Source organism: Plasmodium coatneyi, chromosome 9 (genome assembly GCF_001680005.1).
Source record: "Plasmodium coatneyi strain Hackeri chromosome 9, complete sequence".
NCBI lineage: Eukaryota > Apicomplexa > Aconoidasida > Haemosporida > Plasmodiidae > Plasmodium > Plasmodium coatneyi.
The window spans coordinates 2,301,592-2,320,052 of record NC_033564.1 but is presented as its reverse complement, the minus strand read 5'-3'; the positions used below and the strand labels follow the sequence as shown (position 1 = coordinate 2,320,052).

The window sequence follows — 18,461 nt, the reverse complement described above, 5'->3', positions numbered from 1 at the left end:
ACACATCTGTGTATTTACCCATTTGTGGCAAAAAAAGGAAACGATCCTCTGAACTTTCTCATCATAACATCCTTTCCTCCAAATCTTTGTACTCATCGAATAGGCTGACCAGCAGCTGCAGGTGCTTTCTGGGAGGGGGAACAAAGGAAGCACATTTCGTTCGCGATCTGGTTAGCTGCGTATCCAAATGGGAAAGGAAAAATCCTCCCCATCCATGGACAAATTAGCTACACAGACAAACGGCAGATGCGTCAATCATATTAGTGCTGCCTCCACGTTGTGAAAATAAAAATCAGTTGCCTTTCCACCATTGGGTACTTTTCAATTTCCATCAAAGCGTTCATCCTTTTCTCCATGGCCGATCCGTTCTGGTCCATTTCCTGCTTAGACAAACGTTTTGAAATGAAGTCATAGGTTCCGCTTCATCTAACTTGTTACAAAAAAGTTATAAAAGGAGTAGGCGAACGTTTTTAACTCTCTCTTCAACCATCCCCCCTTCCTTGGGTAATCTTACCATGTCGACTTTCCTTTTCGCGTGGGCTCCTTTGTCTGCTTCGTCATCACGTTTACAAGAATGGTCCATAACAAGTGAGTTTATCCCAGGTACAAGAACACATAGCGAAAAATACATATGTACTTAAGTGCGTACCACACCGGGTCGCCAATCTAAGCTGCTCCAAAGACAAATGAAGTATTACCCGCCGTGTCCTCATTCCACACCCGCCCTTCTCTGCAGCAGTCTAACTTCCCCTTAATTGTTTTCATTTGCTGAAGGTAAAATCTGAAAATGCCAAAATGGGACAAAAGAAAAAAAACGATATTCTTTTCCATTTGTCTATTTTTTTTAAAACATTTTTTCCCCCTCCAAATGGAGCATGCAGATGATCCAGGGCATTTCCTGACACGCAAGCAACACACAACATGGGGGGTTACATCCCCACGTATGTGACGCTCACATTGCACACATTTTCCCCACCTATCGTAACTACTCAATTGTTTGGTCGTTTCGTTCTTCTGGCCTGTCCGTGGAAAAATAGGAAAATTATTTCTGCTCTGATGTCAAAATTATTGGGTGGTAAATCAAATGAGTAGCTTCAGAGTGGCACAAAAAATGACACAGTCTTTGTGTCCGTATACGTTTCTTCTTGGAAGGAGGGTCCTTCTTCCCTGTAGCCTTCCTGCGTTGAAAAGGTAACCAAGTGCACTATTTGGATAAACATATTTTCTTTTGTTAATTTGGGAGGAAAATAAGGAAACTTAAATCAGAGCCCTTTTTAATGGTAAACAGATGGGCATATATCGACTTTTTTTTCTTATTTCACCCTGCTTGTCCCTTCACCCGAGCATTAGTCTTATCCCCTTCTTGTTTTTTCTTATTTGAATGAATTGTCTCTATGATATTCTGGGGTAAAGAATGGAAAACACATCGTCAACGATTAAAACCCAACGGGATGTTAAAAAAAAAAAAAAAATTCCCTCATGGGAAAGAAGTTTTACTGATATATCCCTAAAAGTTGAATGAATGTTTGGCTTTATTTTCCCGCCATCCCATGTGGAGGTATCCTAATCAGCACAGTATAGTAAGAAAGAGAATAAAAAATAAAATGTGTGTCTTTGAGTTTTTCAAAAATGGCAACATCGGAGTTGCCAAGTGGTAGATATGCATGTATCTACCCTCTTGTTATAACCTTCTCATAGTCGTAGTTTTCCTCACTGCAAAAGCAGGGCTTCCCCGTTTCGCAAATGTAGCAGTATTTGTATACCACCATCCCTGCGTTGCTTTTCTGCAAAGAAGTTTTGCACATGTTTGCAATTTTATGAAGAAGAAAAAAAGGATCTTTCACTTTGGATCATTCGCTATGTCAGCGTTAAATGGGATTCGTCCGACGGAACGAGATATATATTTTTTTTTTTTTTTTTTTTCTTCCAAACACACCGGCCCGTCTGGATAGACGAGGGACAATTCCAAATCTTCACTCGCTACGCACTTTTCTTCTTGCGAAATATCGTATGTCTGTCTTTCCCAGTTTTCATTTCTTCCACTTGGATGCCCCCGATCAGGCGCCTCATTAAATTGGTAAACATTGCTAATGTGCTCGTGTTGAAAGGCCTGGCGGGGTCGAAGTGAAAAGCTATGACTGCTCCTCTTTTGCAGAGCAGTTCTATTCTGTGGGGTTGAAATGTCTGCTCTTCCTGGGTTCTTTATACTTTCCTTTTCCTTTTTTTTAAATTCACAGTTTTCACTTTTTGGAAGCGTTCTATTCAGGCCGAGGGGGTGCTTGCTAAAAACGGCCTCTTTAATTCTCTCTGTTAGTACAGCAAACGGAACAAAATGGGGAACCTTTTGGGGGGGCAAACTTAATAGGAGGGGGGATTGAAAGACCATGCCAATATGGATGGCACATTAAACGAGAAAAAAAAAAACATGTAATTTACTATATTCTAGTAGCGGGTTCATCCCTTCGATTTATTATTTTTCTATTTTTTTCATCCGGATTGTTTCAATACGCTCGGGTGAACCTCCCTACACATCCACAAAAAAAGAAGAAACGGGGGGTAAAAAGTGAAAACACTTTTTAGCGCCACGTTGTGGAGCTACTCATATAGACACTGCTCAACTGACCCTCGTTAGCGGAGCTGCTTCACAAAAGTGGTGCAATATATTTCCTTGTTGAAAAATTAGAGGAGAATATAATGGGGAAGACCCTGCCAAGATGGGGGACGGGTGGGGCCAAAATTTTACAGACAAAAAAAGGCTCACTTCTGCCGTTAAACACTTAAATGTATGCCTGGCAAAAACAGCATTCTCGTGGACAGATATACACATGCAAGGTGTTCTTTTTTTTTTTCTAATTTTGCGAAATTGGTATGTTCTATTTTTTGCCAACTCTTACCCATCCTCCTCACTTGTCCGATAATTTACAGACGAACTGGTTAGAAGGTAACAATTTTTTTTTTTAATATTTCTATGCCATTCACACATAAGGCGCTAAACATGAGAAATTAGGCGGGGGCGTAATATCCGGTCCAGTTCTCCCTCAAAATATGTGAGGACAAAAATGAACCTTCCATGTCGTTCCTCCATAGGGTTAATCATTCGTCTATTCATTTATTCTTTTTTTTGCCAGAAGGTGTGTTTTTTTTTTTTTTTTCTGTAGAGTGATGACTCTCTCATTCGTATAAAAAAATAATATATTTTTTTCCCCCTTACGCGGATTTTTTTTTTTTTTTTTTTTTTCACAACGCGTTTGCCATTCCGCACATGGGAACTTGTTTAGCATAGAGTGTTTTTTTCTCTTCCTGCCCCCGCCGTTGAAATACATTCCATTTTGTCATACCAGTTTTTTTTATTCTAGCCAATTTTGTGGTGGCCTAATTGATTCTCCCCCCATGTTTAAGGAGGGGGCACACGTACAGGCCGCCTTCCCCGCTTCAACGAATTGGGCAAGTTTCCCCCTCTCCGCTGATATTTTTGGCTTAGCATAAACCAACGCTTGGATGCTCAACACGTTTTCTTTTTTCACATCGATTACGTCCATGTGGGATGTCCCATCTTTGATTATTGGGCCATGCTTTACTCTCAGTAGAATTTGAGTAAGCCAGCCCCCAATCCACCCCGTGAGGACCCTCCTCAGAGGAAGAAACAGAGAAGCCACCTTCGGAACCAGCGCTAAAAGTAGAACATAAAACAGACCCATGATTCCCTTTTCGCAAAATGATAAGTAACGAACTGCACTACCTGAAGTACATCGTGGGTGACATCTTTGGACAGTGCTGCAGCGAGATCGTGGAGCTCATTCTGCTCTATGGAAATAAACTTACAATTAATGAAATTATAAATTTGTCAAATTATGAGTTTAGCATTGTGAGGAATATTTTACTTTGCTTGCTCATCCACAACATCGTGGACATCCGGATTATTTATGGCAAGACGAACGAATGTAATCACGAATCATCTGACGGGAAGAGGGTGGGTCTTCTCCCTGACGAAAGGGACGAACATTGTGGCAAGACGCCCGTGGAAGAAGCCATAGAAGTGGTCAAAGGTGACCAACTGGGTGAAGTAGCCGTCGGAACGGAAGAGGTGGTACCCCCAAATGACTCCCCTACGGGTGATACCGATGAGGACGACGTCATGGCGGAACGACCTAGCAAAACCAACCTGAGAGAAGAAATGCACTTTTTGACCTCCCACGGAAGATACAAGTACATGAAGGGATGCAGCTGCGCCTCCTGCATTTGCAAAATTAAGAGGGTAGAGTATTGGGTCGTCGTGAATAATATATACGCCCTTCTTAGATACTCGTCTATATTTTACTACATGCACCCGACGCGTGTTAAAAGTGGAAGCACTGATGATGTGGCAGAGTACCACCATGTCTGTGGCACCGCTCCTGCGGTTGACTCAATCCCTGCCGCTGCTGGAGGGAAGAATAAGGGAAAAAATGTGACCACACAAAATGATGGTGTTTTTCCTCCCCCTGGAATGAACAGCATTTTGAGTTATAACTTTTTCACGTCAGACATGATTCACGATAATAGCAGTAGCATTGTCCAAGAGGAGGAGGATAACAGTTGCGACGGCGAATCCCCCCAAAGGGACATTATACATTTCATCGAAAAGGTTATCCTCCTAAGGGTAATTAAAAATGGAAGAATCACAATCGACGCGTGTGTAAAAAATTTGAAACAAGACGATTACGTAGAAGTGTGTAAAAAGGAAATACCAAATATAAAAAAAAAAAAACTAAAGCTAATTTTTTTACAATTGTTAAAAAAAAAATATATAAAAAAGTGTAAGTATTTTAATGAGCATACATGTGAAAATGACACAAGTGGTAATGAACCTACCAGCAAGTATGATCAGTCGATAAATTATATTAACGCGGGGGTCGATCCCCCAGGGTATGCGAATAACTATGCCTCTGTATATCACCCTAATCGGAATAACCACGTGGGAATGAACAAAGTGGAGGCAAATGCCCAAAGAACAAACCCAGCCTTTCATGGCAAGGATAAAACGCACACTGATCATACGGCTCACCCCAACCACCAACAATTGAACCGAACAACCAGCCTTTTAAACTCCACCGAATTGGACAGGAACAACCAACACTCCAACGAGTCCTTCAACAGCTCCAGTGATAGTTTCCTTTTCGCCCCAGTCGACAATGTGAATAGCATGAGCGCATACAATCCTGCAACGAACGCCTTCCCAAATGATGGCAAAAAACACGGCGCGAAAATTACGAGAGATGTACCAGGTATGGTAGATCATTCAAAACGGAGGAAGACAACGGAGAATGAACCGGGGGGAAATCAAAATTGTAGGAATTTTTCCAACAACGATCTCTTCGATGGGAATTTATTCTCCATCAGGGGAGAGATGAACAGAAATTCGGACCCCCTCAGCAGTAGTAGCTACCTGAATGAGGATAATAACAGCGTCATAAGTAGTGCTTACCCTGGGGGAGGGGGAAGTTCCTACCCAGGGAGTAACTCATATCTAGCCGCAGGGGGAAGTTCCTATCCGAGGAGTGGCACCTCCTTCGATCGCTCCAACGTCATGAATGTTCACGCGACAGACAGGAAGAATGACGCACCGATGAGCGCAGAAAATCAGCACGACTATTTCAACCACAGGGAAAACACAACAGACAGGTATACAAATGAGGACAACATGCAAAATAACCTCCTACAACATCTGGACAACCGATTTACATACTTCCAAGCGAATAACGAAGTGCTGACCGTCCTGTATCTGAAGCAGGAGTGTTTTAACTTCATAACACACTATTACAATTTTAACGAAGTCGAAAAAGGCATCTTTTTTTTTTTATTAAAAAATGTGCAACTCACTTACTCTGTTGAAGAAAATAATTACAAACACACGCCCTCATTTTGTACCTTTGAAAATGTCGAAAAATACGTAATAGCAAATTTTAAGAAAAAAAATATCTACATGGACAGAAATGTCGTCTTACAAAATTTAAACAACTTAATCAAAAATCCAGACCAGTTGGTAAAAACACAATGTAATGAAATGATAACTTACGCTGCCGATTTTTGCAATATTAAAAATATTTACAAAAAAAAAATTACAACAAATATTATAGAAAATATGAACGGGTCAGGCGCTTTACGCATTTGGAACTTTCTCATAGCCACACCTGAGGAGAAAATTAATGATGAAGTGATAAGTGAAAATGTCTTAATCCCACTAAATGATGTGAGAAAAAAATTGTATAATTTGCTCTACCATGGGTACATCAAATGTCATGAGTGTAACAACAGTAACGTTAACAAAACGTACATTAAGCATTCCTTGTCCTTCTCCACCAACGTGTATTACACAACGAATAAAATAAAGGAAAATTTATTTACCATCGCGAAAAATATTTACATACGGAAACTCCACGAAAATAATGAAATAAACACGTTGCACAATAAGTCCAACATGTGCGCGAACGAGGTAGGGAAGGACCCCCCGGCAGAGCTCCGTACTGTCCAGGGTGCCCCCTCCGGACAGAACGTATCCACCAATCAGACCTCCAACACAGCGAACAGAAGCAATCAGAATAAAAAAAAAATCAGCTTGACGTCGCGTGAGTATGCCGTGGACTACCTGGAGATAAGCTTAATTAACCTCGACAAATTAATTTTTATTTTTAACTCGTAGCGTCGTCATCGCGTGGCCACACCTTGTGTTTGTACCGTATGAGCGGCGGATGAGGAGGCGAAGTTGGGGCATACCTAATTTCTCACGCTGCTATACTGCCATGCTGCCATGCTCGTAAATTTTCCCCAGTGGAACTTCATCCCCCCCCTGTGTATATCTCCTCCCCGGATGTGTTTGCTCCGCTTTGCGGTCTCACCCTTTTGCGTCCCCTGCTTATACAAGCATGTACGATCCCATGTATTCCTTTTAAACAGAGGTAACTTTTTTTTTTGTTGAAAATGTGCTGGTAAATATTTCGCCAGGTGGGTTGGTGCCGCTTTGGCGTCTACACGCGCTCACCTGAGCAGACGCACCTCTACCAACGTAACAAAATTGACAAATAAAGACATATGCCTTTAAGGTGTGACGGTACAAATGATTGCTTCCCGTCCGAGTGGCATACCCCCTGTTCATACATACGAGCATGCGTAATGCATAAAGAAAGGACACAAACAAAAATGAACAGGTATGTCCATGTGCACTGGCGTAAATCCCACTTTTCACACCTTCTGATAAATGCAAACAATTCTGCTGAACATGCCGGCCCCTTTCTTCCTCCCACTTGGGCCTTCTTCCCAGTTGGCGTCAAAAATGGTACGTTCAACGAGATTCATCCTACTGCTATTTTGATAAGCCCCCCGAGCAATGGCATCAAAATTTTTATAACTCAAATTTGTCTCGTGCGTATAATAATCCCTGTCACATTTCTTAACCTTGTATTTTATTTCGTTATGATACTCCAGGATGAAATGCCCTCCTTCTTTTAGCAGACTGTGGATGCGATCGAAAAAAAGAATCACCTGAGCGTCTCCATGGTTTAAATGTATCCATTTCAACACAGAGAAGCAAATAATTACGTCGTACTTGCTCTGCGCGGTTTGGAACACATCGTCAAAAATGTTCGAGCAGGAGAAATATATATTGAAGGGGAAGACGTGCTCACACGTGGGGGACATTTTCTCGTCCCTCCTGGTTTTGTCCCCCAACACATCACTTTTTTCCCCCTCCGTCGCTTCACCTTTTATGGCCTCCCGCAGTAGGTGCACCTCGAGGAAGATGTCCCTCTGCATTTGCGTCAAATTGCGGCGGCGCAGGAAAAAAGGGACAATGTGGTTCTGGCTGTTATACACTAAAACAAATTCGATGAAAAATTTCAGCAAAGTAATGTTGTTATTAATGAGGGTGTAATCAATGTCAATGCCATTTACAATTCTGCACTTATATTTAAGACTAAGCAAAAAGGTGGTTACACCACAATTACAGCCAATGTCAAGGATGTCCTTGCCATAAAAAATTCCTTTCATAAGATTATTCACGTGGGTTAATCTATAATCATCGATGATTTGCTTCTTATCCGTCTCGGCAACGTCAACCACTTTGCAAATTCGTTCCTTCGCTTTGCATTGCTTATCTGGTTCCTTCTTCTCCTTGACCTCTTCATCTTCCCCTTGGGTGACTTCCCCACTTGGGGTGATTTCTTCGCACTTTTTTTTCCTCTTCCAGTACCTTTCATAAAAATAGTTGGGGTAATTCCCATGCAGGTAAATTTCCTGTCTCACCCTCTTCCCCCTCTTCCTTTTGTATATGACCTTGTCTGGTTGGACTACACCTGGGTGGGTAACCCTAAAGTGCCTCTTCAAAATCTGCAGTTCCTTCTTTTCCGTGTTGCTGAAAATGCAATTCGTCATTCTGTTAGGCGTCTTCCCTTATGTCCATTCCCTGTTTTGCCAATCGGCCGGTTTTCCTTCCCCCGCAGTCTGCGTCTCATCCCAAATAAATGCACACAAAGAGAAAGGACCTTCAGTACCATCCTTTGTGCCTCATAATGTACTAACAAATTGCTAGCTAGCTATACCCAAAATGGAAATTTTTTTTTTTTTTTTTTTAATACATATTTTAAATAGGAATGTGTTCAATGTGGAAAAAAAAAAAAAAAGGAAACCCTTAAATGGTGATTTGTTCAATGCGGCACGTGTGTTGGGCGTACGAAAGGGAAGCAAGTTTAAGCATACACACAAGCACGCTGGAAATTCTCGGTAAAATTAGCAGCTGCGAAGAAATAAGGGAAGCTCGCATCCAGGACCTCCACACATTTGCTTAGCAATTTTTCCACCATTTTAACTTTGCCCGTTTTAACTTCTTCACCGATTGGGCTCTCCCCGCGTGCTTTCCAAACCGAGGAGCATAATCCGCTATTTTCCGCATTTCACGCTGAATTAATTTTACACAGCTGAGGTAATTTCCCTATCCCCCCTTTTTTTTTTATTTGTTCAAATTGGAGGGAATTCACACTTCATTTGTAATGACCGTTGCCTGCACAGGGATGCGCTTGAATGTGCGTACCACTTATATACCTTCGCATGCAAATGCGGTACTCCCCTATAGCGGCTCCAAAGCATACTAGTAGCCATCCACGGGGAATCCCCATATGCCATGGAAAAGAAGGTAAACGAGGAAAACTCTGCGAATTGCAAAAAACAAACTGTTCATGTGAGGACATGTGCAGGGAAAATATGTCTGGGAGTACACTACTGCTAAAGTAAGGAGTGTATACATGGATCCCCCAATTTGGGTGCTCGTCCTGACGCGGTGCCCCGCTGGCAACAGTCAAAAGAGGTAAATCTCCCTATGGTCACCTGGTCACCATGGTCGCTATGGTCACTACTTGGCTTCTTTTTTCCCCCAGATTAAAGAATGAAAAATGAAAAAGGGAAGAAAAAATAAATCGCGTGAAAAGTGACACAAAAAAGTACGAGAAAAATACGGACAAGTATGCGAAAAGCACATCACAAAGCGCTCCGGAAAAAAAGGTGGAAAATTCACCTCCTCCATGGGCCCCACCGCGACACGACACATGACACAGCATGCAGTCCCTCTTGTAGAACGAAACACATTTGCCTATTTGCTTCATCTTCCAAGAGGAACCCCCTCATTTGTTCTGTCCTTTTTAATAAACACTTAACAGAAGAGCTACACAGTTGTGCCATTTTTTCACGAACATACTAGCATTACGCACTGCACATGTGTCCTTGCCGTACTTTTTTTCCTGCACTTTTTTAATTCCCCATTCTTAATGAATTCCTCTCCCAGAACGCTGGCGCAGCGCAACAATTTTTTATGCAAACATTTGTTTTATTCATATTGTTAAATTAAAAAAAAAAAAGCACACAGCACTTTTTAACTTTTTTTTTTTCCACGGAAAAGCATTTAGTATTGTATTTTCCCAATCCACCGCGCCACTACAACGTCGTATGCATAAGCGTATACTTACATATTTATATGCGTGTGTTTTTTTCCTCCTGTTGTTACATTTTCCCCCCGCACACTGCCTCGCTCGCCAAGAAAATGTGCGTCCAACATTTCTCCTCCCGTCTATCGAATAGCAACTCCTTTTTCTTACAACAGAAAAGGAGAAATTTCATCGCCTTACACAATTTAGTGATAAATAATTTCCTTAAAAAGTCTTTAACCTGCAACGTGTGTTTCAATCAACATCATGCGCACCGGCAGTTCACTCAATTAAGTGATTTTTCCAATTTAAAAAAAAACGTGAAATATGTGCACAGCTTCCGCTCCACGGAAAGAAAAAACGCATTTCTCGAAAAATGTTTTTTTTACCTGACCCCCAAGTATTACTTGCAAACTCAGATAAAAAGCGCCATTAAAAAAAAGCAAAACATTTGTTTAATTAGGAGGAAGAAAAGGAAGGAGCATCGCAACTATTATAAGTATGGGATAGGGACCTATCGCAAAAAGGGGAATTCACACACAGTTCTTCAGCTGGCGAAAAATTCACAACAGGGAAGCGGCAGAGCAGAAAAGAACCAACTGATTAATCAAAATGGCGATTCTCTTCGACACACCCTTTCTGGAAACAACATAACCCGGGACAGGCACACTCAATGGGGATGGCTCACCAACATTAGTTCATTCCACACGAAGGTAATCAGACACCGAAGGGGCGGAAACCTGAGGAGTGCCCGTCTGATAGGTCGAAGAAGTAGAAGGATCAGACAGGTCGAAAGGTCGAATGATCAGGGGATATTCCCCTCCAGTGGGAGACCGCCTCTACACCTTGAACAGAATACAAAGGCGCATGAACGTGGCCAGTCAAACGGTGAAAACACGTTCGCGCATGTGAAAGGAGCAAGTTGCGAAATTCACCCAAATGATGTGAACCCAAATAAGCACGGGGGAAATTCACCCTCCAGTGCACAAAGCAAAACGGACCACACAAACAAGTGCAAAAAGAACGACAAACTGGTGTCCAAAAAGGGCGACTACTACAGCTGCAAAGATGGTGAAAAAACGTTCGAAGAAAAGTCCCACGAGAAGGGAGAAATGAATATAAAGAGGCACGACTTAATCTTAGTAGCCCTCTCAGGGTGCATCCCATTTATCTGTTTCGGCTTTGTTGATAACTCCTTTATGATTATTGCAGGGGACCTATTCGATTCTACCTTCTGCGTCTTTCTAGGATTCAGCACCTTGGCTGCAGCAGGCTTGGGAAATCTAACCAGCGATGTTTTGGGAATATTCATTGGAGGGTACATAGAAAAAATCATCGTTTATATAGGATTCCCCAGGATAAATTTAACGAATAAACAACTGAAAATGAACAGAACTAGACGATACTACTATATTGGAAGTGCCATAGGGATAGCCATAGGATGTCTACTAGGCATGATCCCCCTTTTCTTTATCGATAGTAACAAATTAGAAGAAAAAAAAAAAAGACAAAAAAAAAAAAAAAAAAATAACAAAATTAACAATGTGGATAAAAGTCTCTTCCACTTGGTTTCTACTCAGCTTCCAAAATTTGTAAATTCAAATTATGCCTTTTTATTTGTTGTTGATGAAGGCGCTCGTAATTTTTACTCGCTCATCAATAACACCATTGTGCGGTTCCCCCTTGATGAGGACATCATTGGACATGTTTATAAAAGTGGGAAACTTATCAACTACGAAAGTGGGAGCCTTATGAAAAACTTCGCTCATTCGTATAAGCCGAGTACGCAGAAGGATAAAATCGGGGAAGATCTACCTCCTAGTGAGCAAACAAACGGAGGGACAGAACTATCCCTCCCAGGGGACGCACCCCAAGGGCGTAGGAACAATGAAAATTCCCTGCATTTTCTCAAAAATCAGGACTTCCAAATCGACGGAAAGAGAATTGACGTCCACCAGGTCATTGCCGCACCGGTGTTTGGCCTAGACGTAAGTGGAGAGAACCCCCCTCTACAGTGTACCTACATTGGCACATATCCAACCGGCGCCATACCCACTGGTCCAACTCCCCCATTCATGCTTTCTCTGTCCACCCCCCATGTCAGGAATCCATCAAAGCCGTCGTGGTGGCGCTCAACGCGAAGGATAAAGTTTCCTTCTCCGAAAAGGACGCCCAGTTCCTCAGCATGTTCTGCTCGCACATATCGCAGGAGCTGGAGGACAACAAGGGGCTGTCCGGCACCCTAAGGTGAGCAAACGGGGCCAAATGGCACTCTATATATACTATAAACGAAGCAAAAAAGTGCAAAAAATAAGTCCCTAAATGGACTTTAAAATGAGAAGAGAGTTTCGCGGAACGCTTCAAAAAGTAGCATCATGGAAAGTACGGCCACGTTATAACGCCCCCAAATGTGGTAACTCATTTTTTTTTTTTTTTCCTTCATCCCACCCTGTTCAATTTCAGGCTGTGCAAAAAAATAGTGTACGACTAAAAAAAAAGCGAAGAAGGGTGTCGGAAGGTTTTCCAAAGGGGTAAGGCGATTTGTCATGCGACACGTCAAACGATGTGCCATACGACTTTCCCAATGGGCTTTTCCCCATCTCCGAACATTTACGCGCGTCTATTATTTTTGACGCCCCTTTTTCAAGTACTTCCGACGGGCAAAGTACCAACTAGGACAAATTCAAACTTTAATGACAATGCACACGCTGACAGTGGCGCCATTTATCACCTTCGCAAACTTTCCCGTTTAACACACTAAACATTTTTTTGTCTGCTTATGTACCCCTCTGTAAAAAAAAAAAAAAAAAAAAAATGCGCACCATTTAAACGAATTTCGCAACGAGTATTTTACCACGACGAAGCTTCTCCTCTGGTGCACACACAAATCAATGCTGCACAAAAAAAGATGCGCTGAACGGCCTACCCTTCAGAACGAAAATGTTGTCCGCCAAGTCCAAATTGGCCTTCTTATGCGTTATGCGAATTATAGTTAGGTCTTTAAAAAGCGAATTCTGTCTTATGTTTTGGAAAATGACTCGTTCGTTGTCCTTGTCCACGGCTGAGGTGGACTCATCCAAGAGGAGGATCTGCAGAGAAGACGCCAAAACAAATGGAAACAATCAGCATGACAAAAAAAAAAAAAAAAAAAAAAAAAAGGATGTGAATATAGCCTGTAGCTAGCTAAACCTCCCATTATTATGAACTAGCTAAAAAAAAAAAAAAAAAGTATGTACCTTCGGATTCCTGGCTAGCGCTCTGGCTATACAAATTTTCTGCTTTTGAGAGGAAGTTAGCAATTCGGTCCTATTCGAAATAATCGTTTCGTACCTCTTCCTCAGTCTGCTTATATACTCATGACAAGTACAACACTTGGAAATATTAATCAAATCAAGCATGTCAAAATTGGTGTAATCGTCTGTGATGCCATAGGTCAGATTTTCCTTTATCGTCCCTTTAAGTAGCTTCCAATCCTGTTGGACGTAGGAAACTTTGTCCATAATTTCTCTTCCCCTGTAATGGCTAATTGGCTTGTTATAAAGGTACACCTTCCCCTTGGAGCATTTGTAAAAATTTAGCATCAACTTTAGCAGCGTTGATTTTCCCCCTCCACTTTTTCCCAGGATGACATTATTTGTGTTTTTTAAAATTTTGAAATTAAGATTTTTCAAAACGTAGTTGTTTGTATTTTTGTATTTGAAGAAGACGTTCTTGAATTGCAGCACCACGTCGGATTCGCTGCTTCGCGCGGTCCTGTCTAAGTGTAGATCCATTCGTTTCGCAGTTGCGTTGTTATTAGAGGGGCAACTGCCCAAGTCGGAGGAGTTACTAGCAGACGGTTCAATGTGCCCCCCCCCTGTCTGCGCCCGCTCCTTGATCAGCCGGATGATGTGGCGGTATTGATTCACAATGTCGCATATGTCTATGTAGTAGTCCAGAATATCAATATACGAGTATATATTATTTATGTAAAAGAAAAAAGACGTGAAGGTATTCCTGTCAATTTCGTTCCCCCTTAAGAGTGCATCCCCCTTTACCAGAATGAGTAGATATGTTACCAAAACAAACAGCTTGCTTATCACCATGTGGAGGAGGTTAAAACGCTCCTTCTTAATTTGAAGACCCAGAATGTCCCCCAACGACTGGGAATATTTACTGCACTCATACAGTTCAGTACTGAACAGTTTGATCACATTAATATTGCTCAGTGCCTCCAGCGATATTTTCGTGTTTCTGCTTTTCTCCCTGTTTATGGATTTTATCCTCCTCTTCTTCAGCTTCGTCGAAATTATCGTAAGCACGGAGGAAATGAAAAAGCAACTCATAATGACTGACGATAATTTATAATTCAAGTAAAACATATACGAAAAATTTAAAATGATGGAAAAAAAATTCCTTATGAATGGGTTTATATAATAGGGGATGATGTCTGCAAAGTCGTGTGCTTCCAAAGTTACCCTGTTCACAATTTCGCTGTGATCCATTTGGTCATAGTATTCACTGTCCTTATGGATATAAACTTGGAACAAGATTTTTTTCACTTCCTTTAGGGAGTCCGAACTGGTAATCATGAAAATGTAGTTCCGCATCGCACACAAACTCATGTTAATCACTCTCACCAAAATACAATTCAGTAGAAGACGCCCAAAATTATCGAACCTTCTATTTGATACATGTTGGAATATCAAATTATCACATCGAGGTATTGTGATACTAATAATTGCGCTATTTATCATTACAAAAAATGTTAAAAAAATTATTTTTTTTTTACACAAGACATTTTTACATACCCACAAAAAATTCAACATGTTGTCTTCCTCCAGATACTTGTTCACTTGGTCTACATATTTGTTCATTCCTTTTTTTATCTTGTTAAAAAAGGAAGACAGACAATTTTCTGCACCCCTTCCAGTTGATTCCTTTTCACATATAACACTGCTTATCGGTTTTTCCCTCTGGCTGCAAAGGTGAGTGCCTTTAAAGACTATCCCTAGCATTGCTCGATATTTTTCACCGCCAAGTATTGTCCTCTGGGGACTACGCGTCGTTGCTGTGTACTTCCTGCATGAATCGTTTTTTTGCAACAGAAACGTCATCTTCTGATAACCGTTTAGACGTGCCTCCCTCAGCCCTCCATTCCGCAACGCGATGTTCAAATGTTCCCCATTTCGTGCGGCACCACATAGGGGGGTATCCCCCAGCCGGTCTAGTTCGGTCTTCCCCCTATTCGTTACTACCTTAAATCGTTTCTTCCTTTTCACCTTCGTGTTGTAACCCCATATGGTATCCTTCCTCACCAAGCTACTCTTCTTTCCGTTAACTATTTTACTCACTATTGGCAGGAGAACCACAAACAGGAGCAACACGGTGGGACATTTCCGCATCTTCTTTTCCAACGCGGCTGATGTTTCTTCCCCATTTTGTCATCCCTTTTCTTCTATATTTTTTCCTACTTCCTTTTTTTTTTTCTTTCTTTCTCTCATAACATGTTGTCATTCCACACATGGGTAGCCAAAATTACATACACCCTACGGAAAAAAAAACTTCGAAATTTTTCTTGTCCTATGAAAAGATCATTTCGTCAGGTCACTGTTCATGCGTTTAATTTTTTTATTTTTCTCATCTCCCTTTGGAGGGTCTCCAGTTGCAGGTGTGGAGGAGCACAACACAGTACATGAAAAAAAGAGGAAGCTTCTAACCCAATGGAAAAAACTACCAACATTGCACAACAGAAGGGATCTGCAACTTATTAGCGGCCATCACATATTAGAGATCCGCCAACCTCCAAGTGGTGGCTACAAAAAAAAAAAAATTCCCCTCCAGAGAAGACTCTACAGAAATGGCGGCATACCGCTACACCTAATAATGGCTAATCTGCTACGTGTTATCATCAAAAGTAAGAGGAGAGGAATGTGCCCTCCCAACTTCGCAAATCACAGCAACATTCTTTTTTTATTGCAAAACATGGGGGAGAAGCTTCGCGATGCGTGCACACCCCAGTACAAGTGACCGAACGCAGGGAAGCGTTACACGCACCGAAGATGAACACCACGAATAGGTCGCCCTAGTAAACAAACGACACGGAGTGTAGCAGCTTCCAAAAGTGAGTACCAACAAGGAAAGCGCCTTTTATAGGCATTAATTGGGAATCCCCATGGAGAGCATCCTCTCCTCAAGGGCCTAACCTGTTCGTCATGACAAATTACCACTGCGGGCGAAGGGGGCACCACGGCCAATTTGTACAATTTAGGGGAAAGAAGAACTCGTGTTCATTGTTTTTTTTTTCTGCACACCTATACCAACACATGCCCATCAACACGGTGAAAAAACAGATTCGTAAAAGGGACCACCAAAATGGGAAACAACTTTGCATGATTTGAAGAAAGAGTTCACCCCTCACCGGGTCGAACTCACTCGATAACACTTCACACCCCCAGTGTGCTGTTCGTACAACAAACAGTCAATCAAAGAATGTGGTTGAATGGAAAATGTACTTATATATTTAAAGGTGAATTTACGACACAGTTATTATAACCTCCAATGGTCGCAAAAAAGGGGTTCTACATTTTTTAAGGACAAATTAGGGGAACTCTACGAATGCACACTGTATCAGCAGAAGGGCTATCCCCCTGAAAGGACTCAGAATGACTACCACTTGCATAGGGGGCTAACAGTTTAATCTTTTTTTACTCAAAATAAAAAGGTGAAAATGAGCAGACGGTTGCTTTTGTCCCATTTGGGGGAGGTTCCCATGTTGCACAAATGTTTTTGCTTTCCCTCCCTACCGTACTGCGTTCTTATGTGCACTGTCCTAAGTCTGCTTCAGAGTATCCCTTCCGATACCTCCCCCCCGTTGTGAAATATAGACCCTCGTAGAGGCAATAAGAAAAAAAGGGGGGGCTTTTTGGATCTCCCAGAGGGGGGGATTCACATTGCCCAGAAAACAACAGCCAAAACGGAACTGCGTCAAAAGGGGGAAAACTTTTGTGCCTCCAAAAATAGCCCCTATTTGTATGAACAACGAACTGGTAATTTTTTACCTAAGTTGAAAAACTATATGTATATTATTGTCGTTTAGTCCCCTTTTTAGGAGAGGCACTTTCGTGGGAGGAATGCCGAGTGGCTTCAAAGTTGAGAAAACCGTGCCGATAAACTGTACAGCATAAATTTTGTCACCATGAAACTAATCCAACCGAAGAACGATGTGTTCATTTTTCTTTCCCCCTCTTCGGCGTGTCACCAAAACGTTGCATCGTATTCAGAAGCAGCACAAATTTATAAGTTAATATGTGAATAAATGTAGGGGCAAATTTTTCGACCCCGCGAAAGCGCCTGCCGTCAATATGGCAAATTAAAGCACGCGTAAGAATGGGAAGCCTAATATAAGTATTAAAAAAAAAAAATTTACGGTACACGTATATGTACGTATGACTCTATTACGAGTACGTGTACGTATTTTTATGTACTTCTGCATGTACGTATAATGACCTAGCCTAGGCTTACAGCACCACATTTAATTAACTTTTTTTTTTTTTTTCGTTCATTTTTGCATATTCGCAAATCTCACTGGTTCAATCAGGCGAATTGAACTTTTTAGAGTTTACCCCGCAGAGCGGCCTTACCATGGACTCATCTTTCCCCTTTTTTTTTAACCATTCGTCGAGCAATTACCCATTTTTGAGTATCCTCGAAAATTACCTCTTCAAATATAACCAGCTAAGGCACATCCCCCTTGTGCCAGAGGGCGAAGCTGGACGAAGTACCCAAAACAATATTATTGTCCCCCTTGGGGGTGCATACATAGGTGGTACATTCATCCCATGCTTCTCCTGTGTGACTTCTTTGCGCCCCTTCTAAACGGACGTCCTACGCATACCTTTAGCTACCACCCTGCACGTTCACAAATGTTTACAAATGATGCTTTGCCTGCGCCGCCCCCCAACTGTGAGATGGAACGTTCCTAATAGACATGATCAGTGTATGGAGTACATCGCATGAGCGTTCTTTGTTATTTTATCCCTGTTCTTTTTCTTTTTGATTTCCTTTTTTCTGTTTCATTATATTTTTTTTTTTTTTTTTTTTACCCTTGTTACCACGTGGAAATAGTCGGCACATTTTACATAGTACGGTCTTTCGAAAATTGCACAAATGTACACCCTTTCGCATGTTACCCCTCGCCAAAATAAAAAAAAACAGTTGCTTATCTGCTGATAGGCCGACTATTTATGATCTTCTTGCCCGCTGCGTACGTGCGAATGGGTGTGTGCAATCGTCCTTTGCGTAGCGTTTTTCCGGTTAGTTGGCGCATTTTTCTGTGCCTTTGGCAATCTTTTCGCCAATTTTTCGCAAATTTATGCCAGCATTGGGCTAACATTTTTGCCATTTTTTTGCCCAATTGATCGGTTTCCCAGTATTATCCTTTTCGAAAGTGCCACGCTTGCCAGTACGAAGTTGCACACATTGAGCAGTTCCCCTGAAGGAAAAAAAAAAAAAAAAAAAGTGCGTACAGTGTAC

At 41.6% G+C, this 18,461-nt stretch overlaps 5 protein-coding genes across 5 annotated transcripts; 2 read left to right on the top strand and 3 right to left on the bottom strand.

The window, feature by feature from the left end:
- Window positions 1-61: 61 nt before the first annotated feature.
- On the bottom strand, window positions 62-2,386 carry PCOAH_00027950 (Uncharacterized protein; the record flags this gene model as incomplete). Its single annotated transcript, XM_020059600.1, has 10 exons — window positions 62-128; window positions 277-380; window positions 515-549; window positions 699-781; window positions 977-1,019; window positions 1,138-1,178; window positions 1,323-1,402; window positions 1,498-1,563; window positions 1,689-1,784; window positions 1,937-2,386. 10 exons carry the CDS (start codon window positions 2,384-2,386, stop codon window positions 62-64), a joined length of 1,065 nt encoding a protein of 354 aa, XP_019915027.1.
- A 1,329-nt stretch (window positions 2,387-3,715) lies between these two features.
- PCOAH_00027940 (Uncharacterized protein) lies at window positions 3,716-6,679 on the top strand (the record flags this gene model as incomplete). The annotated part of the gene is made up of 1 exon (XM_020059599.1): window positions 3,716-6,679. One exon carries the CDS (start codon window positions 3,716-3,718, stop codon window positions 6,677-6,679), a length of 2,964 nt encoding a protein of 987 aa, XP_019914896.1.
- A 539-nt stretch (window positions 6,680-7,218) lies between these two features.
- PCOAH_00027930 (Uncharacterized protein) lies at window positions 7,219-8,406 on the bottom strand (the record flags this gene model as incomplete). The annotated part of the gene is made up of 1 exon (XM_020059598.1): window positions 7,219-8,406. The coding sequence occupies one exon, from the start codon at window positions 8,404-8,406 to the stop codon at window positions 7,219-7,221; it is 1,188 nt and encodes a 395-aa protein (XP_019915059.1).
- Window positions 8,407-10,063: 1,657 nt separating this feature from the next.
- On the top strand, window positions 10,064-12,438 carry PCOAH_00027920 (Uncharacterized protein; the record flags this gene model as incomplete). The annotated part of the gene is made up of 3 exons (XM_020059597.1): window positions 10,064-11,935; window positions 12,052-12,194; window positions 12,411-12,438. 3 exons carry the CDS (start codon window positions 10,064-10,066, stop codon window positions 12,436-12,438), a joined length of 2,043 nt encoding a protein of 680 aa, XP_019914827.1.
- Window positions 12,439-12,704: 266 nt separating this feature from the next.
- On the bottom strand, window positions 12,705-15,331 carry PCOAH_00027910 (Transport protein; the record flags this gene model as incomplete). The annotated part of the gene is made up of 3 exons (XM_020059596.1): window positions 12,705-12,736; window positions 12,874-13,036; window positions 13,184-15,331. 3 exons carry the CDS (start codon window positions 15,329-15,331, stop codon window positions 12,705-12,707), a joined length of 2,343 nt encoding a protein of 780 aa, XP_019914971.1.
- Window positions 15,332-18,461: the final 3,130 nt, after the last annotated feature.